Below are 27,489 nucleotides of genomic sequence, written 5' to 3'. Positions count from 1 at the left end.
CAACATTAATTCTTTGCTTTTATTGGGCATGCTAAGAATTGGTTTTCTGTTAGACTTGTAAGATGTTGAATTAATATGGAATTGAGTATTTCACAAAAGTTTAGATGCCAGTTCAAGTGACAGCCCACTAATTAAATGTCATTGTTAGACCTTGAGAACTGGACTTGGTTCATGAAGCTTTTTCCAAAAAATGTTTCAAGTGCAATAACTTGAAAAGAGTGAAGTGAATGGGAAAGGAGTGCTTGTCATCCTCTTTAAGCAATGAATTTGTGTACTGCTTTATTTGCATGAAAAAGTAGATTTCTGTACATGACTGTCTTTATACTGCTCTCAGTTTTTACTGGGAAACAAAATGTCTTAATTCTTCAGCTCTTAAATAGTGTTTAGTTTGGTTCACAAAGTCTTCAGTAACGTTCTATTAACTTTGTAAGCATGCACAATAATAAAGATCAAGGTTAGCTTTCTGTAGTTTCTTGTAGTAGAGTGATGTTGTGGCTTTATTTCAATTAAGTTTTTAAATTAATCAAGAACAGTTTGATTCTGTGGCATTTGCTTAGCTGCAGTGAAGACTTAGACAATACGTTTCAAGTCATAAATGTTCAGTGTTCACATTTATGGCATCTCTAAAAGAGATGAATAAAAGGCTGTTTTGATCTTTCAAAACTTCCTTTATTTGAAAATCCTGTGTAACAAACTGATATTTGTACTTTTAGTGTATTGTCCTCTGTAATGGTCAGTAGAAGAATTGTACTACGCAGAAGTAGAATTCTTCACTTGTGACTTTATTGTCAGTATCTTCATATCAATACAATTTATTGATTTGATGTGCCTTTAGTATTCTACTGTATTGGATTAATTGAGTGATGTAGCATTTGTGTGAACCTGTGATAAGATGGCTGCTGAGTCTTAAACTGCTACTGCTGTAGAGCAGAAAATATATAATATTAAAAGATCCACTTGGTTGAAAGAAAGTTGTCTGTACTAAGCTATAGGAAATTAATTTTATCTTCTAATACTACTTGCAAGTCTTTAGAAGCACCTGATACTTAGAGATAATTTTGGCAAAACATAGCAGATTTAATCTGCAAAAGAGGACCATGCTAAAACTGTTTAGAGGTTTTGTTCATAATTAAGTGGTATAAAAATTCTGCTTAATGCTGAAGACAACTTTGGGTTTTTTCAAGATAATATTTTTATTCACGTTTAAACAAGCCAGTCTATTGGAAACTAGTTATAGATATTCAGCTGTCTCCCCCCCCCCTTATTTTTAATCTTAGAGGAAAGGAGGTGTCTTCTTCTGATTTCTCTGCTGCTCCAAAAGCAACCTCCCATAATTGTTTCTCCATGTGGTCTTCAGGTGAAGGGTGGTATGCAAATTTAATAAATAATCATAACCACAATTATGGTTTGGAGAGCCCAACCTCCATAGAAACTTTACAAGGGAGGGAAGGAAGATTCAGCAAACACCCCACCTTCTTACAGGGCAGTGTCCTGTAGGTAGAGCTCCACTCATGAGAAGTCTAAATCCAACCCACTGTCTTCTAAACTGATTGTATTCTTGAATATGGGTATGTATCTGTGGAAGACAAAAATACTTGTTTGAGTTAATGGGACAGAGTAAAAGAAGCCCATAAGTTGCAGGAGAAGAAATACTCATCCTGTTACAGGAATAAAATGATATGCAGAATGCTCCGATTCTTGGTTTACATGCCCAGCATATAGAAAGAACAAACAGTATGCATGTCTCTAAAAAAATATAGTTCTGATCATGGGTGCCACAGTTGCCAGGTTTTGAAGGCAAGATAGTAGAACTTCTGACAACCTTGTACAGTGGTGCCTCGCAAGACGAAAATAATTCGTTCCGCGAGTCTTTTCGTCTTGCGATGTTTTTCGTCTTGCGAAGCACGGTCCATCGCAACTTCACCTCTTCAAGCGGCTTTAAGAAAAAAGCGCAAGACGTTTTTGTCTTGCGAAGCAAGCCCATAGGGAAATTCGTCTAGCGAAGCAACGCAAAACCGAAAAACCCTTTCGTCTAGCGAGTTTTTCGTCTTGCGAGGCATTCGTCTGCGGGGCACCACTGTAGTAACTATTTCTCACGTCTTTCCAATGGCAGAGGGCAGACATCGAGACCCAGGCCCTGGGAAACAGCCCAGAAACATGGGAGTGGTTAATAGGAAATCAGGATCTATGCGAATGATGCTAGCATCTGTTTATTATGTGCACTTTGGACTAGATTGGCATTGAGCCCCTGTGGTGCAAAAACAAACCCCTGCACATTTTCAGGACGCAACTTGGGTATTCAGGAATGTATCCATTCCTTGCAGCATAATTATTATGGGTCAAATTCTAGCTCAGTCCCTGAAGCTAATATCTCCAGATTATTTTAATGCTCATATTCAAATGGCATTACTGATTATATTGTCAGTGTGTCAGGTTCAAACAGGAAGGATATTCACACTTTCTAAGTGACTGTCCCCATAGTTATTCACAAATTATCTGGGTTAGATACATATCAGTGGACAGAATCAGGAGACACAACATATTCTTATGTCCCGTGTTCAATATGTCAGTTAATAACCTGTTTAGGTTTTGCTATTACCAAAACTAGTAATTGTTCATATTTTCACTCTTGCAGTAATTAGCAGTATCAGCTAAAGTAGATTGTATACGTGAAAGCTGCCTGAGACTAAGGAAGCAGTACTGGAGAACATCCGGCCCTAAATTTACCTCTTATCCTATGAGGTAACATTCTGGGGGAAACAAACTAGTCTACAGATTTCCTTTCTGAACTTGGGGAAATGTCCAGAGCCTTTTGTTAGTATAGTGACTCTTCGTTTGCTCAGACAGTTTTAAATATTCAATAAGATGGGGGTTGGTAGTGTAGATTGGCATAATAATACGAAAACAAATTATTTAAGTAACCTGAATTGCAGAGAACTTCACATATTTTGGATACTTGCATGATTTTTGAATGTAAAAGTAGTATGTAACAGTAACCTACTGCCTATTCAGACAGGAAGCAGGATGTGTTGCTGGCATTAATCACTGCTTCTCTCTAACAAATGGTTCTCCAGATATATTTGTTAACAATAACTGCCTTCCTATTACATTCATAATTTCTGTCTCAAATTTAATCATCAGTTAAGACTGGCACAGCAATCCTATGCATGTTTACTCAGAAGTAAGTCCCTCTTAACTCCCATGTGTGTTTGGGATTGCAGCCTTAAGCTCCCTATGTCATGATCCACATTACTTTCATTTTTCTTGTGTGCATATGCACACATTATGCATTGAGGCATGTGTTGTGGCTATTGTGCGAATACAGCAGGCAGCATCCTTTGCAAAGTAATTTTCTTAATTGTTATAAAAATGTTAGTATGCAAGTTGTTTGGGTGGAAAACCAACTTAGCTTCTGTGAAGTCTTCTTTGGATAGGCTATATAAAGTGTTCTTTTGTTAAATCCTAAGTATTATATGTATATATTATCAGTTGTAAACTATAGCTGAAATTTGGAATGAAAATGCTTTTGCAATGGACGTGGCTTTCCTGCTGAACGCCTCCCCTCTGTTTTTAAGCATGTTACCACTAGGGACATAGACTTTGAGGTCTGGATGGGACTTGAAGGTCATCTTGTTTAATGCTCTACCCTAAAGCAGAATCTTGCAGTTTGAATTGAAATGGACTAGACAGCTCCTAATGATCAGTAATGGAAATGGATCTGAATTAAATTAGCCCTCTCTGCTATGATGTGAACTGATTATTTTCCATGGCTTCAATCAAGGGTATATGTTATCAATACTGTTAACATATACATATTAGTCTTGATGAATCACTTGGCATTGAGGGCAGAAAAGCCAGTCATCACACAAAGAGAAATTGTTCAGTTAAACGAGAATAAGAGAAATTGATTTTGGGCATGTCTCTCTTTCTCTGTTCTCCCCCTGACCCCATTCCACTTTCTGTATTCCCTCTCTGCTCAGTAAAGGTGGTTGTCCTTTCCTGCTCTCATTGACAAGTTACCCCTCCCTTCCCTTCTGCTAGATTGTCCAGACAACAAATTGACAAGAGCTGGGGTGGATCAGAGAAAAGAAAGCAGTGGATGTGAATAAGACTATGTTATATTCTCTGATGTGATCAGGGCCATTGGCTGGGTTGGGCTGGGTGAACACGTGACTGGAATGTGGCTGTATTGGCTCTGGCTTTAGCGCAGACAGTGAATACAGGAAGGTACTGGGTGTTGAAGACTGAATGGAGGTGCGGTCGGCGTCGGAGATGGGGTAGGTGAAATGTTAGTGTTGTACTTCTGTTGGAAATGAGCACTGAGTATTGGTGACTGTAAGGACAGCATTGTCCCATCTGGCTAGTGAATGACATTTGTCAGGAAAGGTAGCCTGGTTCTCTGTCCATGCATTCGCTTCTTAGCTTTTACAGAAAGAACTAGGAATCAAGTCCTAGGATTCCGATCCATGCTTTTGACAGAACGAGAGGATATTGCAATGGCGAGCTTTGGAAGCGATAGAAAAAGGACGCTTTTGTAGCACAAAAATGGTTGTTCTAAAGGTTTGACATAGAAACAAGGAGAAAATAGTATCTTAGGAGACGGATAAAGGGCAACAAAGAATGAAACATTCATCGCTTAGAGGAATGAGCTGAGCCCATTGAAATCCTCCCTTCTCCTTCTCCTCCTCCCTCCTGTCACAGTAGCAGCAGCCAGAGAAAGGGACACAAAGCAGCAGAGGAGATGCCTTGATTTGAATCTAACAACCCCACAATGCAAGGGCTGGAGGGGGAGGATGAGGAAGGTATTGTAGAGAATGGATTATTGTAATTTTGAAATGTTAAGATTTGCTTTTGGATGGCCTGCATAATATTGCAGAGCCATGAAGACTCCCTGCTGGAAATGCTGTGAAATCCCAGTGCCTTTGTTAGTGACATGATGTGTTGCTGGCATTTCTGCGGTTTACTGCAGCAGCTTTTGCTCCTTTACTGAAAGGGGGAAAGCTGCATAGAGACGAGAGGTTCTGCTGCACTGCTGCACCCAGGAATGCAATAGAGCAATTGCCATCCCTACAAAAGCAAATTCCGAAATGTTAAAATATAAAGATGAAAGGGAAAGGGAAAGACCAGTATTTGTCATCTGCCCGAAGCTTTTGACTTGATCTGTTCATCATCACCATAAGAGATTCTGAGAGTTATTCAGTCTTGGATACTATTAGTAATCTTAATAAATTATGTATGAAGTAGTGCCCTTTTCTTTCTTTTTTCTCGTCAGATGCAGTTTTAAATGTAATAATTAGGTCAGCTTTGATGCATCACTGTGGAGGAAAAATGGCTATTTTATTTGAGCATCAGCAGAATTAGAAGTAATCTAGCAGAACAATGATTAAAGTATAATAAATTATCAAATCATTTTCAGCAGTATAGGTCGAAGGTAGTACTTTTGGGATGATTTGCTTTTTTTGTGGATCAGCCCAAAAATTCTTGAATGATTGTGTGTTGTATTTACTTGGTGCTCCCAAATGCTAAAACAATATTTTAGCATTTATGGCAATTGTTTTTAAATTACTGTACACTTCAATATTCTGCTTTGCCACATTTCAAACTATATCAATTATTGTTCTTGCTGGCTGATAAAGATAATGTGGATTCAAAAATTATATATAGCAAGAATGCCATTTTCTACTTAGTATGTACATTTTTTAGTGAAGTCATCAGTTTCATTAGTGGACTATACATTTCAGATCTATTATTTAGAGTAATAGGCCTGTGAATACTTAGACTTCCTTAAAATTTATATAAATATATTCAATTTCAGATCAGCTATATCGAACAGTATAAGTAATCATGATGGGAGCCCACATGAGAGATGCATTCCATTAAATATTTTCTTAACAATTCAGACATAAGGACATGAATAATCACTAATTAAAATGAGTATGTGATTAGAAGATCAAGCTTAAGGTTCTTCTTGTAGAATTATTAGTCCCATTAAATAACTATAGGTGCTAGGAGAAGAAGACAAAAATCTTGGACAGCAGTGGTAGTGCAGAGGCTCCTTTGGATTGTTCTTCCATTATTACTTTAAACTGGGTATGTGCAGAGAATCTTCTCTTTAAAATGGCACAAGGATTCAGTTATACTCTGTATACTCCATAAAGTTGGAGCCTACATAATAAGCTGGTGCAGCAAATTTCAATTGTCTAGTAATGGTGGATATGACAGAGAATTTATGATGTGTTTTCAATATACAAAAATATAACATTTTTTATAAGTCTTTGTGATGGGTATTAGTTTACCATTCTGCCATTATTAAAGGATCCAATCTGGAAGAGATAAATCAATTTATTGTTGAAACAGATTTCTATATGGTGGCAGGCTGGATACTATGCAGAATAAGTGCTGATGAGCCTTCTAAATATAAACTGTTTCCTGTTGTTTGACATGTGAAGGTCACTATGTTGGATCACTTGTAATTCTGAAGTGATGTTATTTGTAATGATAAGTCTTATTTAATACAATTACTTGTTTTCCAATAAGTGATCCATGCCTTTTAAATGGGAAATAGAAGTGCTTAGAACTCTTTCCTGAATCATGTGCATAACTGTCCCACTTTGTGTTTCTTGATTAAGACAGTACTGCATGGTGTTGATCTGGTTGTGGACCAGAGCCAGGTGCTCTTGAAGGAAACTGATTTTTTCAATCAGGGTTTCCTAGACTTGGGTCTCCAGCTGTTTTTGTACTATAATTCCAATCATCCTTGCCCACTGGTCCTGGTGGTCAGGGATGATGGGAGTTGTAGTCCCAAAACAACTGGAGACCCAAGTTTGGGAGACCATAGTATCCTTCTGCAGCAGCTGTCTGAGTCAGGGGTAGGTGGCACTGTTTTGCAGTGGTTCCGGTTCTACTTGGATGGCTGTTTCCAGAGGGTGCTGCTTGGAGAGTGCTCTTTGGCCCTGTGGAGCCTTCAGTGTGTGGTTCACTTTTATCACCTATGGTGTTTTAACATCTTACATGAAACCACTGATTAGGGTTATCAAGAGTTTCGGAGTACCTTCTCAGCAATATACTGATGGCACACAGCTCTGCTTCTCCTTTACATCTGTAGGTGTGGCAGTGGATGTGCTGGGCCACTGTCTTGCCTTGGTAATGGACTGGAAGAGAGCCAGTAAACTGAAGCTCAATCCAAATAAGACTGAGGCACTGTTAGTGGGCGGTTCCCTATACCAGATGGATGGGAGGTTGCCAGCTCTTGATGGGGTTACACTCCCTCTGAAGGAGCAGGTCCATAGTTCGTGGGTATTTCTGGATCCTCTCCTGTTGTTTGAGGCTCAGGTGGCTTCAATAGCATAGAGTGTCTTTCATCATCTGGTGAGTCAGCTGCCGCCCTGTCTGAACAGGGATAGCCTAACGTCTGTCGTCTATGCTGTGGTAACCTAGGTCACATTACTGCAATGTGTTGAACATAGGGCTTCCTTTGAAGTTCAGAAACTTCATCTAGTGCAGAATTTGGTGGCCAGGTTGCTCACTGGGGTAAGACAGTTTGAACATATTTTACTGATCCGGGTCCAACTGCACTGGCTGCCGATTAGTTTCTGGGCCCAATTCAAAGTGATGACCTATAGTTTTGACCTATAAAGCCTTAACCGGCTCAAGACCGCAATACCTCAAGGACCTCCTGTCTCCATCTGAACCTACCCAGACTCTGCAATCTTCATCTGAGGCCCTTTTGCACATACCTCCTCCATGAGAGGTCTGGAGGGTGGTGGCATGAGAACAGGCCTTTTTTGTGGTGACTTCCCATTTGTGGAATGCTCTCCCCAGGGAGACTCGCCTGGTGCCTTCATACAGGTGTCAAGTCTTTGGCTGATTCTATGGGCTTTTAAATGTGTTTGGGGGTATTGGTTTGTGTTTGCTTTTGCTTTTGTTTTATTACGTATTTTGAATTTTTATGTTGCAAAGCGCCCTGTGGTCTTCGAATAAAGGGTGGTATACAAATTTTATAAATAATATAAATAATATAATATTAATATAATATAATATAATATAATATAATATAATATAATATAATATAATATAATATAATATAATATAATATGCTCTGACAAGCCCATCTCTTCTCCAAACTCATTTCACAGGTGTCTGAATAGCTCATAGTGGCTTTATGTTTTTCATAACTATGTTCAAAGAAGTTTACTTCCTTTGCTTGACATGTGCACTCGCTGAAGCAACATTTGAGAACCCCTTTAAATTAGCTTTAAAACCAAATATTGTAGAATTCAATGTGTGAGAGAGAGGCAGAGAGAGCTAATGAAGCACCTATTGTGCGCTTCTGAGAAATAACCGACTTGTGTACGGATGCTGCCCAGCGAGACACTGTCAGTCATGGGATAATTGTGAGAAATGAGACCCTGCAGAATCCTTTGCATACACGATGTTCCCTCATTGCACAATGCAGCAGCGGGTTAGGGCTGCTCTCCCTCTGGATGCATTCTTTTTCCCATGAGCAAAGCAAGAGACAGCAGATCCTGCTCCCAAAGGAGAAGTAGGGATGTAGCAGCAGTTGGATCCCATCAGGTTATCTAGATCAGAGGCATGGGGAAGATTTTTTTGTCCAATGGCCATATTCCTTCAGTCTCCCAGGAGCCATATGCTAACAGTGGGTGAGCCCTGAAGCAAAAGAGATTAGATCAGTGTTTCTCAAACTTGGGTCTCCAGTTGTTTTTGGATTACAACTCCTATCATCCCTAGCTAGCAGGACCAGTGGGCAGATATCATGGGAATATTGTTGGACAGTGGATGTTGTGTTGGTCAAGGAACAGGGGCGTGGCCATATGGCTAGAGAAATATGTACAGTAAAGTGGTTTTGTTTTATTCATAGTTTTGTTAACCTGAGGTCTTCGCTGTGGTATAATTGACAAGTCCAATATGATTTATCTGTTGTGGACTTCAGTCTGATACTTTCAGTGTATTCACTGCTTGCAAGGTCTCAGAACTTTAACATGGCAAAAGTGCAAACAAGGGTAAAACCTAATGGTATTGGGGACAGCTGTTCCGTCTGAGTTTTTTAAACAGTCTGAAGAAATTTATGATAAGTGTTAACCATGCTGGAATGTTCTAATAATGCTAGTACAGCCAAACCTCGGATCCCAAACGCCTCCGTTTTGGTACGTTTTGGCTCCCGAATGCCAAAAACCTGGAAGTAAATGCTCCAGTTTTCAAACGTTTTTTGGAAACTGAATGTCCGACGCAGCTTTCACTTGAGTGCAGGAAGCTCCTGCAACCAGTCAGAAGCTGCACCTCGGTTGTCGAACATTTTGGAAGCCAAATGTGCTTCTGGAACGGATTACGTTCAACAACCAAGGTTTGACTGTACTGGCATTGAAAAATTATGGCTTACATGGCTAAACAAAATTCAATAAATTATGGATACCCCATGAACACAGCATCTCATTTAAAAAAGAACTTGCTCTCATTCATTACGTTATAGTGTATTCTTGTGCAATATCTAGCTGTTCTCTTGTGAGAGAATACAGAACACCAACATTTAGCTGATAGTTTGTTTGCTTTTTAAAAAAAATAACATAATAACAATGATTTATGAAATTCACCAGTTACCATCCAAAATACAATCAAAAGGATGATATCTGTTCTTGTTAGTAGAATTCTTACAGGTTGCATCCCTAATTTGTTAAATATATTTTGATTAAACCAACTATGGAGCTAGTAAAGCAATACTGAGAATTTTGATCTAAAAAAATGTAGTATAAACACCAACAATTGGGAAACACTGGCCTGTGAGCACTCCATTTGGAGAACAGCCTTTACCAAAGGTGTTGTGGACTTTGAAGACGCACAAACTCAGGATGAAAGGGAGAAACGTGCTAAGAGGAAGGCAGGTTTAGCAAACCTTCACCATGATCAACTCCCACCCGGAAACCTATGTCCCCACTGTGGAAGGATGTGTGGATCCAGAATTGGCCTCCACAGTCACCTACGGACTCACCATTAAGACCGTGTTCATGGAAGACAATCCTGCTTGGCTACGAGTGATCTTCAGAAAAGAAGACTTGAGACTTTTGGTTCCTTTCCCAAATCTTCAGGTTGAGGTTATAGCTGTGTTTTGCTTCACACTTTGTGTGATATCTCCTTCTGTTACTCATGAGCTGACACTGCATAATGGCAAGGCAATGAATCGATGGGGGAATTGCGAATGTGAGAACAGCAGAATTTGTTAAAGCTGGCCTGGTTTGCATAAACATTTGCTTGTATTGCTGCTTCTTTCATTCATTTCCTTACTTAAGTCTTGTCTATACAATATTTTAACAGGTTTAATTTGCTTGGTATTAGTAGAGGGTTGGTTGAATCTAGAATATCCTTTGTGCCAGAGTTTATGATTAAGATTGATTGCTTTATTTACAATTTGTATTATACCCAATCCTATGTCATAGCCTTAGGCTGGATTGCCCTTGGCTTGCATGGTTTTCTGTGTTCCCCATACTCTCAGTCTTCACCTTTCTGCAGTCTTCCTCCTCCACTCATCCCTTCTAGAGACATTTTAACAAAATATTGCCAGTGAAATATTCAACCACACTTCAACTTCAGCCAAGGAGAACTGCTGTCTCTCTTCCCACCTGTCATTCTTTCCCCAGGTTCCTTTTGTAGCTCAGTTTGTTTCCCCCTTGAGAATATTGGCTGATACTTGGCATTGTGAAAGCAGCTCTTGCCACTCATAGATGAAAACAAACAAACAAATGGAAGTAACTTGACAGGTTTCTGTCCAGTTATGTGAATGCTACAGTGGAGGGGGCATGGTACTGCCTTGATTAAGGGATGCAGTGATGAATCTACCCATCTTTGTGCAAGGCGAATATAACTATAGATTTACGCCTGTGTCCAACACACTCTTTTTAGGGAAAGTATGTTTTACACACAGAGAGAGAGACAGAGGCAGAGATTGAGAGAGAGATTGATTGATTGATTCTTGGTAACACACCTCATCAGCCTGCTTCAGTCTGACTTGTGACCTAATTATAGATTTGTAGGCCCTCATGGATGAGCCTCATCTCATGATTGATAATACAATATTGTTCCGAAATTTTCCAGCAGTTTGGACCATACAATTCGTTAAAATCACATTTTTGTTGGGATTTCAGGGCTAGTTCCCCAGTCATTTCTTTTCTTATAGAAGCAGTTGGTATCCTCCAGCCTACCAAGGTCCTGGTCAATGCCCTCCCCAACTCCCCATCCTAAAGGCAAGGGAAGCAGTTCCCCCTTTGCTGTCACTCGGCTTTACCTGAACAAATGATCAGTGGGTGATAACAGTGGCGGGCAGGGGAGGGGAGGTTAAAAGTCTCCCTGTGGGTCCCCCTTCCATTGCTCAGCTGTTTGGGAATCAGCTGTGCCACAGCAAAAAGAAGAGTTGCTCCAGCATTTCCCAAAGATTCCTGATGGATTCATCTTTTGCACTGTGTAAGAGGATTTTGTGTGTGTGTGTGTGTGTGTGTGTGTGCAGCAAGGAAATGCAGCATACAGGCTATCCAGGAAGAGCAGCTGGTGGAGTTTCCTCTGTGCACTGAGAAGAAAAAACTGTGAGGGGGGAGAGAGATTGAAGGAGAGCCTGTATTAAATCTCTGTGTGTCTTTGTTAAAGGGAGTGTGATGTCTGACCCACCCACTATTTAAATGCAGCCTCCAATAGCTTTGCACTAGGGCCACCCAAAAAGTTCCCTGCTCTTAAGTCTGCTCAGAAACAGTCTGCTTAGATATGGGCAAGATGCTGTGAGGTGTGTTCCACAAGGCTCTGTGTCCGTTCCAATCTATGTTATGTTAAATCACTTGGAAAGATCAACTGTAGCTGTAGAGTAGAAGTGGGAAACCTCCGGTCCAGGGGCCAAATGTGGCTCTCTAGGACTCTTGTTAGGAGCTTGGTATTCTCATTAGGCCACACCTACTTCTCACTGACCCTGCTCCATGCCCTCCTCAAGTGCTTTTGCCTGGCTGAAATGTATTGTTGGTGGTGATAATGGTGATAAATCCTTCCTTGACTGGATGGTGGACAGAAAAATGTGGATATTAGTGTAGAAAATATGTAGCATACTGTAGAAAGAGTCACATTCACTCACTTTTTGCCTCTGGCCCCACCCACGGTTCATGTTAGCAGTTGGGACCTTAGGGCTGAAAGGGTTTCCCACATTTGCATTAGAGGGACGCAGGTGGTGCTGTGGTCTAAACCAGTGTTTCCCAATCACTGTTCCGCGGCACACTAGTGTGCCGCGAGATGTTGCCTGGTGTGCCACGAGATGTTGCCTGGAGGGAGGCGGGCGAGTCGGGCGGCGAGAGGCGGGGCGGCGGCGGCGAGGAGAGGCCGCCCAGCGCGGGGCTCTTGCCGTCTGCCTGCCTGGCTGCCTGCGAGCTCGGCGGGCAGCGCCTCCGTCCGCAGCGCCCGCCTCGCGGCTCTCATTCCCTGCCCCTGCCAAAGCTCACCCAGCCAAGCCGCGCTCTCCTTCCTGCCTCGCTTTGCTGCATCCTCCCCCCCACCCCCAAAGCTTGGAGGTTCCCCGGCAAGGGGGAGGGAAAAAAATTGAAACTTACACTTTCGTGCGTCCCTCCCGGCGTGACGCTGCGTGCTGACGTCACGGGGCTGTAATGGTGGTGTGCCTCGAGATTTTTTTCATCAAACAAGTGTGCCTTTGCCCAAAAAAGGTTGGGAAACACTGGTCTAAACCACTGAGCCTCTTGGGCTTGCCGATCAGAAGGTCGGCGGTTCGAATCCCCACAACGGGGTGAGCTCCCATTGCTCGGTCCCAGCTCCTGCCAACCTAGCAGTTCGAAAGCATGCCAAAAAGTGCAAGTAGACAAATAGGTACCGCTCCAGCAGGAAGGTAAATGGCGTTTCCATGCGCTGCTCTGGTTTCGGTGTCCCGTTGCACCAGAATGTCATGCTGGCCACATGACCCGGAAAAACTGACTGTGGAAAACCCCGGCTCCCTTGGCCTGTACAGTGGTACCTCGGGTTACATACGCTTCAGGTTACATACGCTTCAGGTTACAGACTCCACTAACCCAGAAATAGTACCTTGGGTTAAGAACTTTGCTTCAGGATGAGAACAGAAATCGCGTGGTGGCGGCGCAGCAGTGGGAGGCCCCATTAGTTAAAGTGATGCTTCAGGTTAAGAACAGTTTCAGGTTAAGAATGGACCTCCGGAATGAATTAAGTACGTAACCAGAGGTACCACTGTAAAGCGAGATGAGCACCGCAACCCCAGAGTCATCTGCGAATGGGCTTAACTGTCAGGGGTCCTTTACCTTTACCTTTTATGTCAGTATGTGGATGTTCTGCAATTCTGTGACCAAATGTTCAGGACCTGCTGACTGTGCTTAGAACAGCTGCTTAGAGGTGATGTTCTGGTGATGTAAGGGCAAACATTCTGAAGCTGACTCTAAACAAGTCCAAAGTGATGCTGGTGGGGCACTGGCAGTGACTGGCTTGGAAGATGTTATATTAGGTTGCAATCTGCTTATTTGAACAGCAGAGTTTTGGGGTTCTTCTGGACCTGGCACTCAGCAGATCATACTATCAGACACTTTAAAAAATGAACTAGAGTTGGAAGAGACCATAGTTATCTGAGCTTGAACATAAATGAGAAATGAAAGAAGCTTTCATTTCATACTCCTCATGCATGAATGAGAAGTGGGGAGGGGCAACAGTAAACCATAGTTAATTTGTGATCAGACCAGAGCAGTGGGTCTCATATGAAAATAGGTGGATTCTGAGATACTCTGATCTCAATCCTTCAGAGGCTTTAGAAGTTGATACCAGCTCCTTGAATTGGGTGCAGAGTTAACTGGAAAGTCAGTGCAGTTGTTCCAAAGCTGGCTGACCTTGTACCAGCCTTGCCACGTCAGGTTGGATATGAGTGGTGGCATTGAGCATTGCCTGGAGTTTCTGAGCTATCTTCAAGATCAGCCTTGTTTAAGATGCTTTAAATTAAAGAGGTTTGGGGAGCATACAGGCTCTTCTGGAGGTAAGGTTCTGCGTGATTCTACTTCACTAAGTATTAACCCTGGGAGTCCTTTGCTGATTGAAACCTAATAAACCCATGGTCATACGCAAATGGTTCAGCACAACTAACCTGTTAAAATCATATTCCGTCTTTACTAATGTCTACAATTTCGGACGTAATAGTGTGATAATTCTTCTAGGCATTTCTGAGGTCAGCAATGGGACTTCTTACTCTTTCCGCTGCGCCTACTAGCTGTCCTGAGCACACCCAGCCCAAGGAGGACAAATAGGTGGTAGTTTAATTCTGTATTGAGAAAGCATGAACTTACAGGAGCTTATGAGGCACACTAAACACGCACACACACACACACGTACTTCTGGTGGCTAGGTGGCTAGTGCCCCTCCCTGGGCTTGTGCTCTGAGCTGGACTGTTGGAGTAATGGGTGGCCACACCTACACCCAAGATTAAGTACTCTTGCCTGGTAGCACAAGTGTAAGCAACCTGCAACTTCTACACAGAAGTTGTCACTGTGCCTGCCTCTTCAAGACCCTCCTGATCCCAGTGACAGTGGGGGCGGGGATTCTGCCCCAGCTCCCTTCAGGCACGTCTCTCCCTCAGCTCTTGGTGCAGACCCCTCCTCATCCTCTAGCTCCTGCTCCTGTCTTGCAGGAAGCACAAAAATCCATAAATAGCTACCCCATTCTCCTGGGTCAGCCTCTGGCCCCACCCACTGCTTGGAGCCCTGCCAGTCCCTGACACTAGCAATCTCCCACACTGCATTGCATTGTGATCCAGTTTGGGGAGCTTCAGTAAACTGGAAACCAAATGGCAATGAGGAAACGCATGCCACAAGGTTCTCTGCATTTGGGCTTTAGCATTGAAAACAAGATCCAACTTACTACTTAACCTTTGTGGCAATGCATTTATTATGATTTGGAACCAATCAAAATGTAATTTTGTATTGCTGTGTGTGTGTGCGCGCGCGTGCGCGCAAAGGCTAGGAAAGCAGCAGAACTCCTATAATTTGTATTGACTTCAATTAGAACTTCCTAGTAGAAAGCATTTTTCATGTCACTAAACAAAGCTTGTTAAGGTCTAAAAATAAGTGAGTAAGGTAGCCAAGTTTAACGTGGTTTATATGATTATATGATCAGTTTAAAAACCTTCCACGAGATACAAAAAATACTATATTCACCTGGGAAATGAAATAGCATGTTCTAATTATTTCTCTCAAAAGTCAACATTCAAAGTTCACAATACATTTTGGGGGACAAATGAACCAAAACAAATATTTCTTCTTTATTCTGCTGTAGGTCCTGGGGTAGCCCAGAATGGCTGCAGTGTCATATGATCAGCTGTTAAAACAAGTAGAGGCATTAAAAATGGAGAACTCAAACCTTCGACAAGAACTGGAAGATAATTCAAATCATCTTACAAAACTGGAAACAGAAGCATCCAATATGAAGGTATAAAGATCATTTAGTAAAAATTTGAATTGTCTCACAAATATATCCTATATAAGTCACCTTGTGCATTGATATTATTGTCTCCTCCCTTCTAGAATACAATTTATTTATCATGAAAATATCTGTACTGCACTATTTTTTACAAAAGTTCAAGTCAATGCTCATCTTCTGCTGGAGAACAATGCATTGTAGAGGAATTGCATAGGATACTTCCTGAATATGGTTGCTTGATATCTATAGTCAAATAATTTTATTTATTTATCTAAGACCCGTATTTTAAGGCTATCATGTTTTGGCTCAAGCTTCACAGAGCTGGGAAATTGGAAGTTAAGTCTTATGCTTTAGGAGACATGTTTTGGTTACTTAACAATTTACATTCATTGCACCTACGTTTCCCCTTAGTTTTTCATGCTTAATGATTTCTTCCCATCCATCTTTTTGTGTGTCTATAAAAGGCCAGTGTACTTTTTCTTTGTGTGCAAGAATAATGATTATGCTTTTAGAACTTTTAATATAATTCCCAAAACAATATTTTGGATTCTAGTATGCATGAATTAGTTTTCTGCTTTCCTTTCAAAAGCAGAAAATATACCACATTTCTGCTTTATATATTGCACTGTGAAAGCATTCAGATACATCAGTTGGGCACTTTCTGAAAAATAACCATACAAAACAGGAATAACCATTGTGGATAAGACAGGTTTTTTTTTGCTTTGTTTAAGAACTTCATTTCTAATTCTAAACAGAACCATTCCATAGATGGGTGATCCTCCATGAAGGAAATAGCTGAGGGGTATTTCTTTAATTATTTGTTCATGGATTCATTGTATCTACTCATTCTTCTGAAAGCAGAAAGCTAGGTCAAATAAGTTTTGAATCCTGTAAACTTTTTGCCCTGTAGCCATGCTTTTCAATTTGTTTTACTTATTGGTAGAGCTTCTATTATAAATAGAAAATCTTTCAAACATCTTATCCAGCAGTCTACCTGAATATAGGCCATTGAGCATTAAGGTCCTGAAAGCCTAATGGACTCTCTTAATCCATCATACGCTCGTCTTCTGTTTGTTATGTTCTTTTGTTCTTAATACTATTTTATTACCCATTCACTTTTAATATAGATATTGCAAATTGTACTGTTTGTGTATTCAGGCACACAAATAGCCTTGTACCTGACTGCTCAGGATTTCTAAGAAATCCAAAAATCTGTGAAGTTTTGAAAGGTTCAGTCTGCCATCTTGATTCAAAATGGCATCAAATTGTATCCAAACATAGATGGGGAAAAACATTTTCCTTGATCTCGGGAACCATCATGCAAAAATTGGCTACCATATCTTAAGAGGTGACCAATTTGGAAGGAGCAGCCCTTGCTGAGGCGCTGACTGGTGACATAATTTAATGTTTCTCCCTGCCGCAGGACTTTAATTGCTTTGAGTGGTTGTTATATGCAAGCATATGATTAAAGCTACACAACATCTGACTCATTAATGTACCCAAAAGTAAGCTTGTAAAATTAGATCTTGGGGTGGAAATTGAAGGTGGTTTTACTGAGGACTCTGAGGAGGCTTCCAATATAAAAATGGCGAAAGGAAGCAACCACTCTCAAAAAGGCACGAAAGGGACGGCTAATATGGAGGACGATCAATACCCACATAGATAAAATCAGAAAAGTGTTCTTGTCTAACTGGGTAGTGGCTCTTGCCCTATTTGAGAGAAATGTGAAACCTTGTTTGTGCAAATGGCAAGCTTAACCACAACAAAAAATGAAGCTATGAATCTGGGTTTAAGTAATTAATCAGAAATACACTTGCTGCAAATGATGGCAGATGATTTGGTGTTAAGTTAGAGGAACTTTCAGACAGAGATAGATGGAGGGGAAAATCAATTTTTGAGAATTTCCATAGAACAAGGAATCAGGTTCACAAACCAGTTTATAATACATTGGCTGCATACATTGAACCTTAATATCTCTGTGTCAGCGCCCAACTTTGAGTGAGTGCTGGGAGGCAGTAGCTGGGTGGGCGAGGTCCTGTGAGATACAATTGTAAAATTTGAACACTATAGAATCAAAGACTAGTTCCTTCAGTGTAGTCAGTTGTGGACCTACATTTTGGGGGCTTTTCTGAAGCTTGAACTGTTGTGGGGGCGCCTTCGCAGCCAGGAACAAGGTCTGAGTAATCATGGTTATCTTCTTCAGTAGGGTGGTTCCACAACAGATCACTATGCTTTTGGAACATCTGTGCTACTAACTCTCAAACTTTGGGATTGTTGAACTATATACAAAAAATAATAATAATTAGTTGAGAGTTGTCCAGTTCAAATTGGGTCTACTAGAGCCATTTTTTAAAGCAATGTGGACTATGTTGCTACTGGGGCCCTTCCAGAATTAGGAGCTTAAGTTTCATTAGTTTCATAGTAGATCCATCCCTGTGTGTAATGGCGCATCTGCCTTGTGGAATATGCTGCCCTTTGAAGTTAGACAGGCTCTGACCTTACAAAATTTCACTAAATACTAAAAGCTCCCCTTTTCTACATGCTTTCCTCAATTAAAAGTTGACTCTCATGGAGTATCAGATTTCTTTTTGAAAACTTTTTTTTTATCTGTATTATGTATTACATTTTTATTGTACACTGATGTATTGCTAATGTTTACTGGTTTATATATTTTTTCAAATAAAATAAAATTACAGTCAGTTTTGGGGTGAATCTCTTCTGTTTATAATCCGCGTGAGTAGTACTGAAATTTCAAGTACTTTTTTGAATCCCTAATTGTAAAACTGTTTACTAAAAGTTTCAGCAAAAGCAACTAACCAGTTTTGTCCAAGGGTGAGGGAGAAAAGTTTAGTTTAGAAAAAACATTGCTGTTGGGAGTAGGAGATGTTGCAGAATAGTAACTTTCGGTATCTCACTGTGGTGTACTGCTTCTTATTTTCTAGGAGGTGCTGAAACAGCTGCAAGGAAGTATTGAAGATGAGGCAATGGCTTCATCTGGACAGATTGATTTACTGGAACGTCTTAAAGGTAAACTTGGAAAAACACAGCCAGTTTTGCCAAACGAAAGTTGTCAGTGTAAATAATTGTTCATATTCGATCAGAGATTACCATATGGGTCTTTAAGTATTTTTTGCCACATAAACTTGTTAAACATTCATACCTAAAGGGGGTGTTACCTAACAATATGGGCTTTACAGTTATGAAGCAGGCATGCCAACGGCATTGCAATATCTCCTTTCTCTTGCAACTTTAATTTTTAAAAAATAGTTTGTTATAAGGATAAAGTTACACCTTGATTAAAATTTCATAGGGCTGCAAGGCTTCTGATGAAGTTGTTTTGGGTAGAGGGGGAATCTAACTCATAGACTACCATTTGATTATCCTGTTCATTGATTAATAATAATCTCTGCCAATTCTGACTATAACATTTTGACTTTAGGATTTATTAGGACATTTGTTACCTGTTCCATCTATTAAGAGGAGAAAAGGTCATTTGAAAAATGAAGATGTAAATGGCTTTTACATATGTTAGATATCCGGCACTTTTTATTTCCATTCAGAATTGAACTTGGACAGCAATAACTTCCCTGGAGTGAAGTTAAGGCCAAAGATATCCATGCGTTCGTACGGAAGCCGGGAAGGGTCAGTTTCTAGTCGATCAGGAGAGTGCAGCCCTGTTCCCATGGGATCATTTCCTCGAAGAGGTTTTATGAATGGAAGCAGGGAGAGCACTGGTTATTTAGAAGAACTGGAGAAAGAGAGGTAATGTTTTTTATCATATTATGTGTTTTATGAAAAATACTTCAATTTTAAAAGTCCCCCTCTCTTCTTTGGGTAGGGGACAAGACAAAATATTTCAAGTCCTGTGTCTTGCCTGGTATTCTGATAATTCTTAAGAAATCATAATTCCATTTCTACAAGTCTGGGAATGCATCTTGAAACAAAATCTTCACTAGTGCTTTGCAGAACACAATCTGCTGCTCTGCTCATAGATCTCTCTATTGAACGAAAGCTACCCATGCCAACCCATGTGCTTGATGAGAAGGATATTCTGAAAGCACAGCAGCTCCATCTTTCTCTCCTTAATCGGTATTCCTGGAGAGGTGACTTATGTAGGCACTCGCCTCTTCCTTCCAATAATCTGTTTAGCTGGAAATCTAGACTCAGAGTTGCTCCCCGTAGACCATAGGATATTAATACATACATTTCGTTAACTTATACGAGAGAATTTCAGAATATGCATATGTTTTACTTGTTAATGACATGTTTCATTCTTAATTGCGGTTATCAAGGGCTTGGATCCAGGGGTGAGCATGCATGACTGAAATCTCTCTCATAGTCACACGTTCTCACACATTATCATATAGCATTATGGATGGCCCTCCATTCCTCAAGGGTGGCTTTTCGGATATGCAGGCGTCAGCAGAGAGAGAGGACAAGGGGAACCAGACATTGTTTAACCATGAAAGTACCTTCTACTCACGCACAGGAATCTTTGGACAAAATGACAAAATGGGCAATGGACTTGGGATACAATATAGAGTATGATAAGTGGTTGAAATTATGGAGCAGTGGAATGAAATTCACGGCATGCGTCACGCTTAGAGAAAATTTGGAAAAAATGATGTATAGGTGGTACATCACACCGGCAAAACTAGGGAAAATGTACAAAACAGGAAATAAGGCTTGCTGGAAGTGTAAAATCAAAGAAGGCAATTTCTACCAAATGTGGTGGACCTGCGAAGAAATGAAGAAGTTCTGGGAACTTATCTATAATGAGTTAAAAAAAATATTTAAATACATCTTCCCTAAAAGACCAGAAGCCTCCTTACTAGGAATAATTGGGGATGAAATTAAAAAAGAAGATAAGACACTATTCCAATATGCAACAGTAGCGGCTAGAATATTAATAGCACAAAATTGGAAAAACCCAAACACCCCAACTATCAGAGATTGGCAAACAAAATTATTTGAATATGTTGAACTAGCAAAAATGACGCAAAAAATTAGAAACCAAAAAAATACAAAGTTTATTAGTGACTGGAATAAATTTATGGTATACATTGAAGGAAGCTATAGAAACTTAAAAACTACAGCAGGTTTGATATAAATCTTACGATGCGCAAACCATTAACAATTAAAGCTGCAGAAAAAAGAAAGAAGTTTTATTAAGAAGTCCGAAATCGGGAGGGAAGGTCAATAGGTATGTAGAGGAAAGATTTAAAGATAAAAAGATTTAAGGAAGAAGACAAATAATTGTAATGGAAACTGATGGTTTTTTGTGTTATGTATGGATATTTCTTTTGAAATTGTTTATTTGTTTTTCCTTTTGGTTATTTAAGTGAAATTCAATAAAAAGAAATTTAAAAAAAGGAATCTTTGGATGCAAGCTAGGAATTATGGCATATTCTGTATTCTGTATTTATACTTTGTTGGCTATGGGTTATAGGAGTAGACAAAATACTTAGTATCAGTGTCTGTGTGGCTTTACAGTATAATGTAGTGTGTAAAAAAAGAACAAACATCATTTCAAGAAACAACCTATATAATAATTATAACGTTTGTAACATTTTATATTCTGCCCCTCCACCAAAGATTTTGAGCACGGATGGAGTACAGTATTTCCATTTTATTCGCACAACCCTGTGAAAGAGGTTAGGGTAATAATAGCTTGCTAGGGTCAGCCAGTCGCTGTGAGGATTTTAATCTAGGTTCATTTCATGCAAAGCTAACACTATCTCATATGCCACATTGATTCTAAATTATAAACTTGATTTTGTCTTTCTTGAACAGTTGAAGCATAGATATTTGGCAACTGAAGTTATTCATTGCTGTTGATCTTGTTGCATTAATAGCTATTTCTATGATGATTTATAATTAGATACTACAATATATAATACAAGGTACAACTCAAGGCCCTTGCCCAGCTGCGTCCTCTGACAGGCTCTGAGAGTGGCATCAAGGGGCAAAGGCCTCCTCGGTTGTGGCCCCCTGTCAATGGAATGCTCATCTAAATTATGCTTGTCTGACTCCAAAATTGTTTTATTTTTTGTGCCAGGTTAAGCCGTTCCTCTTCTTCAAGGCATTTCATGGAATGTGTTCCAACTGTGTCAAGGCTTTATGCTAGTGTTATTCTGAGTTTCTTTTTGGTTTGTGTTAAGAAAAAAAAAAAGGAAATGCCTTCTAGATAGATATTTGCACAAGTGTAAAGGAAGTCAGAAGTCATGGAATCATAATGGAAAGCAATTTGTGTTGTTTTTTCCTCTTAATTTTTTTCTTCCACAAATTTGAGTACGGTCTTTTTCCCCCCAGTTGCAGTCCTTTAAAAAAAATTGTCAATTAACTTTATCTGGTTATTCCATTTAAAATGTGTACCTTAGTTGAACTGGCTCAGCAGGAGGCAGTTTGACTCAGAAGATTTGTGTCAAACCCTGAGCATTTCATTTCTTGTTAGATACAATACAGCAGAGATGATTTATGACTAAAAGCTATGGCACTCCCGGCTATCGTATGTCCTACATAAAATGACAATGTTCTCCAACCCATTTCACCATTGTACACACAGAAGTCGCATTTCTTTCAACTTGATGTTGAAGAGGCACATTTTCTACACCTGTTACCTTTTCAGCAATTGGACAACTTCTGGCAGAATTTAATGACTTTGCTTCTTCATTTATAGGTCTCTCTTGCTAGCTGAGCTTGAAAAGGAGGGAAAAGAAAAAGACTGGTATTATGCTCAGCTTCAGAATCTGACGAAGAGGATAGATAGTCTTCCTCTTACTGAAAACGTAAGTGGTAATTGTAGTGACATATTCAGCCCAATACAATCAATATAAATTCAGTTCCCAACACTGCAAAAGTGGAAGCAGCTCACACAATGAATCCTTACCACAGTCTCCCCTGCAGCTCCTGAGAAATCTTTTGCAGAGGTGGGGTGGGGTCCCACCGGACATTGTGGGCTGTGACATATGGGGCTGCAGTGAGAAGACAGAATTGCCCCAATTCAAATGGAAGCATCTTTGCACTCCACAGGTGCAAAATTATTCTGCCCGTTTTTAGGCAATTCACCCCTCCAGCTGCAGCAGCACACCCATGATTTTTGATTGACTCTCTGGGGAATGCTTTTCAGAGAGCACAGGAGGCTGTAAAGTGGGGTGGGGAAATATCACTTTTGTGAGCTCCATTATTATTATTTTTTGTAATCGATTTTTCTTAAAGTTTTCACAATACAATAAAATAATGTCTGGAACAGATAGAATTGAAAAGACAAGAAAGAGAGAAATGGGGGGGAGGAAGGAAGAAAAGAACACAGAAATAAGAAACACCAAGGATAAAGATGGGGAAAACTTCTGATTCTTTGTCTGCCGGTTACCTTAGAAAAGGTCTATTTAAGGCACTCAGACTATCTTCTCCACTTTGTTAAACCATATTTCTTTATTATTAATAATAATTAGCTTTACATCCATTAGTTCCCATCACCATTCCTCTGTATTGGATAATAGTAATTTCTTCCATCCATGTCCATATTAGAATTTCTCCACTGTGGTCAAATATTGGAGCATTTTGCTTGTGCAACATTGGTGTTTTAACAATTAACTCCTGTGCAAAAGGCCACACATACTTACAGAGAATGGGGTAAAAGTGAGAACTTATACAACCATACCAATACCAGCTTCCATTTGCTTTTAGACTAATATCAGCATAGAAGGGGGAAATATCAAGCTATCTGGTCCCTCTTCCCCCTTGTCTTCCACGTAGGAGTCTAGTCTAGAACTTTTTTCCAGCCTTATGCAGTGTATCATTAGCTTATTTGGCAGTCTTCATGTTAGCATTAATAAAATTGCTTCTCAGAATGATTTACAATGGAACTTGATGCCAAACTGCAAAAATAATTAGTGTGCATTATAGACTTAGTTATGCTTTGTTGGGAGATTAGCCAGTTGTATGTGGATGAGCAGTCACCAGTATAGGGGTTCAGAGTTACGTGTTTTCTCTAAATCTGTATGCTTCATCTATATCCTAGAATTGTGACATGGTACTTGATTTATTGAGATCTGCCTTTTAAAAAGTTGCTAGCCTTCATGGCAGGAGCTAAAATGTGAAAATGTGAAAGACTGAATTTGGGTGCAAGGTCTCAAGGCATCCTTGTTTTTCGTTTAAATTTGTAACTAAATATATCTCAAGTATTCAGTATTAAAACAATCAAAGGATGGGGCTCTATGGACTGTATAGTTTCTTATACTTCCCACATTCCACAACCTAAAGACAGGTGAGGCTAAAAAGAAACTGTGTGACTGGGAAGAGAATTCCTTACCTGACTAGTATTCTTCAGTATCTGTCCTTCCAACATCCCAAGAAGTTTCAAAAAGGAAAGTAGAGGAATAATGGGACCTTCAAGCTTGCAGATATTGGGATGGTATCTTACTACATTAGGGAAGGGAGTTAAGAAGTCAGGAAAATGCATGCAAATATTTTAATTGCCTTTTACATCTTTATAGATTTTCTTTTTTGAATGGCCTCATTCTGCCAATGTTGCAGTCTTTGTCATATTGGGCAAGAGACATTAATGAGGTGGTGTTCTAAATTATAGACATAGGATCTTCATTTTTAAATTAATTGTTATTATATGAATGGTTTATCAGCAGCATAACTGAATGTGTTTTGGTTCTAGTTCTCCTTGCAGACAGATATGACTAGAAGACAATTGGAGTATGAAGCAAGGCAGATCAGGGCTGCTATGGAAGAACAGCTAGGCACTTGCCAAGACATGGAGAAGAGAGCACAGGTAATTATATAACAAGGTTTTACAAAATTTGAAAGAGTGTCTGTGCCAACAGTAAACTTAGTTAGCTTTCATAAAACTATAGTGCATAAATTTCTGACTGCCTCACCAAATAATATTTCTTTCTGTAGCAGGGGTAAAGAACCTATGTTCACTCATGGGGAACCTTTGGGGGGGGGCTGCATGCCGTGGAGGGGTGCAGAACCAAAAGCGGGGGGGTGCACTTTCTCCTTCATCCTTGAACATGCATCCATACATTTTCACTTGCAATGCACACACTTTATTTTCTCTTCCCTCCTTAGGCCTGCTTCCCCATGGAGGCTTTTGAAACACTCCCATTTGGTACTAGTGGGAGCTTTTAAGAAACCTAATTGCTTCATAAAGGTGGGGGATCAGCCTTCACGGGAAGGGGAGAATTAACCCTTTTCTGTCTAGCATAGATCCTTTACAAACAGGCACCTTTTGATAGTAACGGAGGCTTTTTAAAAGTTTGATTGCTGTGGATGGGTAGGCAACAAGATATAAACAGATATAAACCTGTATCTGAACTTCATTTTTCCAAGGTGAGAGTTGCTAGAATTCAACAAATTGAAAAGGATATTTTACGAATAAGACAACTCTTGCAGTCCCAAGCTGCTGAAGCAGAGGTTAGTATTTATTTTCTGCCCTTTATTTATGTACTGTACATGCATGTTTGAAACAAATAAGTCGACCTGACTGAACAAGGAGCACCTTCTGTATAAATAACCAATAACTCTTTGTGGTTACTCACCTGGGGCTGAGCAATTTTGTGTTGCTTTTAGTCAAGACAGCAGTTTCCTTGTTTAAAGAACTCGTATCCTGCGTTTCATCTTTGAGTGTGACGTATTCAAGGTAGCTCATATGATCCATCACTGAAACAGATCAGTAAGAGATACATTACAGTTTAATCTTGCTTTAAAGCTACATGGCATCAGTCATAAGAGAGAAACTCAAAGTAGCCACTGCTCACCAATCCTAGACTGGCCATGAGATCAAATAAATTGTGCTGTTGGTGTTTTTATCTTCATTTTTTAATGAACCCATTCGGCCTCTGAGAGAGAAAATGCTCAGAGTTCAGGTACAGATATGTACAGCATTTTTAATCTCTATCACCTATGGTCTTTTTAATTATTGTGAGAGTTTGGAACCCTTTGCTAGCTATTGTATTTTATGTCTGAAGTTTTATAGCTTTTGTAGTGAGGTCCTGCCAAAATATGTACAGGAAGTTGCATTCAGTTGCAGGGCAGGTAGACACACAAGTGCCAGTGCCCAATTGGGACTCCTAAAGTGCACTTGTTGGCACCTCTTTGGGACAGCCTACTCCTTCCCAGGGACGCGGGTGGCGCTGTGGGTTAAACCACAGAGCCTAGGACTTGCCGATCAGAAGGTCGGTGGTTCGAATCCCCGCAACGGAGTGAGCTCCCGTTGCTCGGTCCCTGCTCCTGCCAACCTAGCAGTTCGAAAGCACATCAAAATGCAAGTAGATAAATAGGTGCTGCTATGGCGGGAAGGTAAACGGCGTTTCCGTGCACTGCTCTGGTTCGCCAGAAGCGGCTTAGTCATGCTGGCCACATGACCCGGAAGCTGTACGCCAGCTCCCTCGGCCAATAAAGCAAGATGAGCCCCACAACCCCAAGTCGGTCACGATTGGACCTAATGGTCAGGGGTCCCTTTACCTTTACTCCTTCCCAAGTCGGGACGCGGGTGAAGCTGTGGTCTAAACCACAGAGCCTAGGACTTGCTGATCAGAAGGTTGGTGGTTCGAATCCCCGCAACGGGGTGAGCTCCCGTTGCTCGGTCCCTGCTCCTGCCAATCTAGCAGTTCAAAAGCACGTCAAAGTGCAAGTAGATAAATAGGTACCGCTATGGCGGGAAGGTAAACGGCATTTCTGTGCACTGCTCTGGTTCGCCAGAAATGGCTTAGTCATGCTGGCCACATGACCCAGAAGCTGTCTGCCGGCTCCCTCAGCCTGTAGAGCGAGATGAGTGTGCAACCCCAGAGTCCTCCGCGACTGGACTTAACGGTCAGGGGTCCTTTTACCTTTACTCCTTCCCAAAGTGGACCAGGTGATGAGCTGATAGGCAGTGACTCCAAGCCTGCTGGATTGACTGTGCAACAGAGTTCCCAGTGAGCAGCTGTTCTCTGCAGAAAGCAGGCTTGAAATCACTGCCTGTCAGCTGACTGACAGTAAAGTCAAGCCTCACTTGGCTTGGATTTACTTTTATAGTGCAATACAAAGGAAAAATTGGTCACTTGATATCAGGTGATTGGCAGGTGGGTAGGGCTCTGCCCATCTGTTATAATGGCCTGCCAGGAAGAAACCCAGGATCTGGCTGGCAGGTTGTATCCAGTTCCCCACTCCTTGTCTACATTACCTGATAATTGTTCTGCAAGGTTTCCAACAGACACAATTCCCACCTTATCTGGCAATATCAGGGAGCCGATATGAGTTTGGTTTTGGTTTTTGCATGAAAGCATATGCTCTACCGCTGAAATACAGCCCGTCCCAGTCTCTAAGCTATGATTAGAAGATCTGGAGTACTACATGTGTTCATTTCTCTTTTCTTCTTATCTCATGTCCAAATTTCCTCCTTTCACTCCCATTCACCACTTCCCCTCACATTTCAGGCTCCAATACTTTTAGACATCTGTCCAATACTGGACTGATTTCGCAGACTTGGCTGTTTTAAATTGACTGTTCCCTTAGCTTTTATTTTAGTGATGTTATACCCATTATTGATTATTGTTTGGTAGTTTTTGATCTTCTTTGTTGTAGATTTCTATTAGATCTGTACAGGTTTTTTGGTATGGCAGCGTTGTTGTAGGATGTTTTCTTCAGCTGCTTTGAATATAAGGGCTTTAAATAAATTATGGCACTAACCATGATTAATTTCAAATAAAAGTTTGCAAACTTTTAGCAGAAGATTGAAACTAATTGTGTTGGCTTCATGCCTGTCAGACATACTGCATCCTGGTTAGCTGTAAAAAGGAAGAGGGGTGAGATGCTGGGTTCAGTAAAACAGCACTTTATAAAGATGGTTACATTTTGCTGAAAATGAAATTTCTAGATGGCTAAATAATGGAATTCAATAATTTGAATATAGTTGTAGATAGTTGCTAGACAGCCAGCCTGGCTTGGAAAACACTAAGAGAATTAAGATTCCTTATGTTACCTGTACTAGATCTCCCTGATCACACATCCCAAGATATAAGAACATGATTTGTG

The 27,489-nt window shown here is 40.4% G+C and overlaps 1 protein-coding gene and 1 long non-coding RNA gene across 5 annotated transcripts in view; one reads left to right on the top strand and one right to left on the bottom strand.

The window, feature by feature from the left end:
- Nucleotides 1–27,489, top strand: part of APC (APC regulator of WNT signaling pathway) — a 62,924-nt gene that overhangs the window by 8,891 nt on the left and 26,544 nt on the right. For 2 of the 4 annotated variants that reach the window (XM_081213507.1, XM_081213504.1), the window contains 6 exons: nucleotides 15,316–15,468; nucleotides 18,402–18,486; nucleotides 19,020–19,221; nucleotides 22,139–22,247; nucleotides 24,131–24,244; nucleotides 24,805–24,888. In XM_081213507.1, coding sequence (XP_081069633.1) covers nucleotides 15,334–15,468; nucleotides 18,402–18,486; nucleotides 19,020–19,221; nucleotides 22,139–22,247; nucleotides 24,131–24,244; nucleotides 24,805–24,888 — 729 coding nt within the window. In that variant the 5' untranslated portion in view covers nucleotides 15,316–15,333. Of the gene's footprint in view, nucleotides 1–4,086; nucleotides 4,278–4,718; nucleotides 4,803–15,315; nucleotides 15,469–18,401; nucleotides 18,487–19,019; nucleotides 19,222–22,138; nucleotides 22,248–24,130; nucleotides 24,245–24,804; nucleotides 24,889–27,489 lie in introns of those variants that run through there. The other 2 variants (XM_081213505.1, XM_081213506.1) reach the window with 2 other exon arrangements.
- Nucleotides 22,419–25,882, bottom strand: LOC308597914. Its single transcript, XR_014013281.1, has 3 exons — nucleotides 25,014–25,882; nucleotides 23,774–23,883; nucleotides 22,419–22,433 (listed from the first exon to the last, which is right to left on the bottom strand). It is a non-coding gene; the product is annotated as an uncharacterized lncRNA (long non-coding RNA).

This window comes from Podarcis bocagei, assembly GCF_964188305.1.
Source record: "Podarcis bocagei genome assembly, chromosome: 11".
Classification (NCBI taxonomy): domain Eukaryota; kingdom Metazoa; phylum Chordata; class Lepidosauria; order Squamata; family Lacertidae; genus Podarcis; species Podarcis bocagei.
Note: the sequence above shows the minus strand (reverse complement) of the source record. Positions and strands in the feature narration are given on the sequence as shown.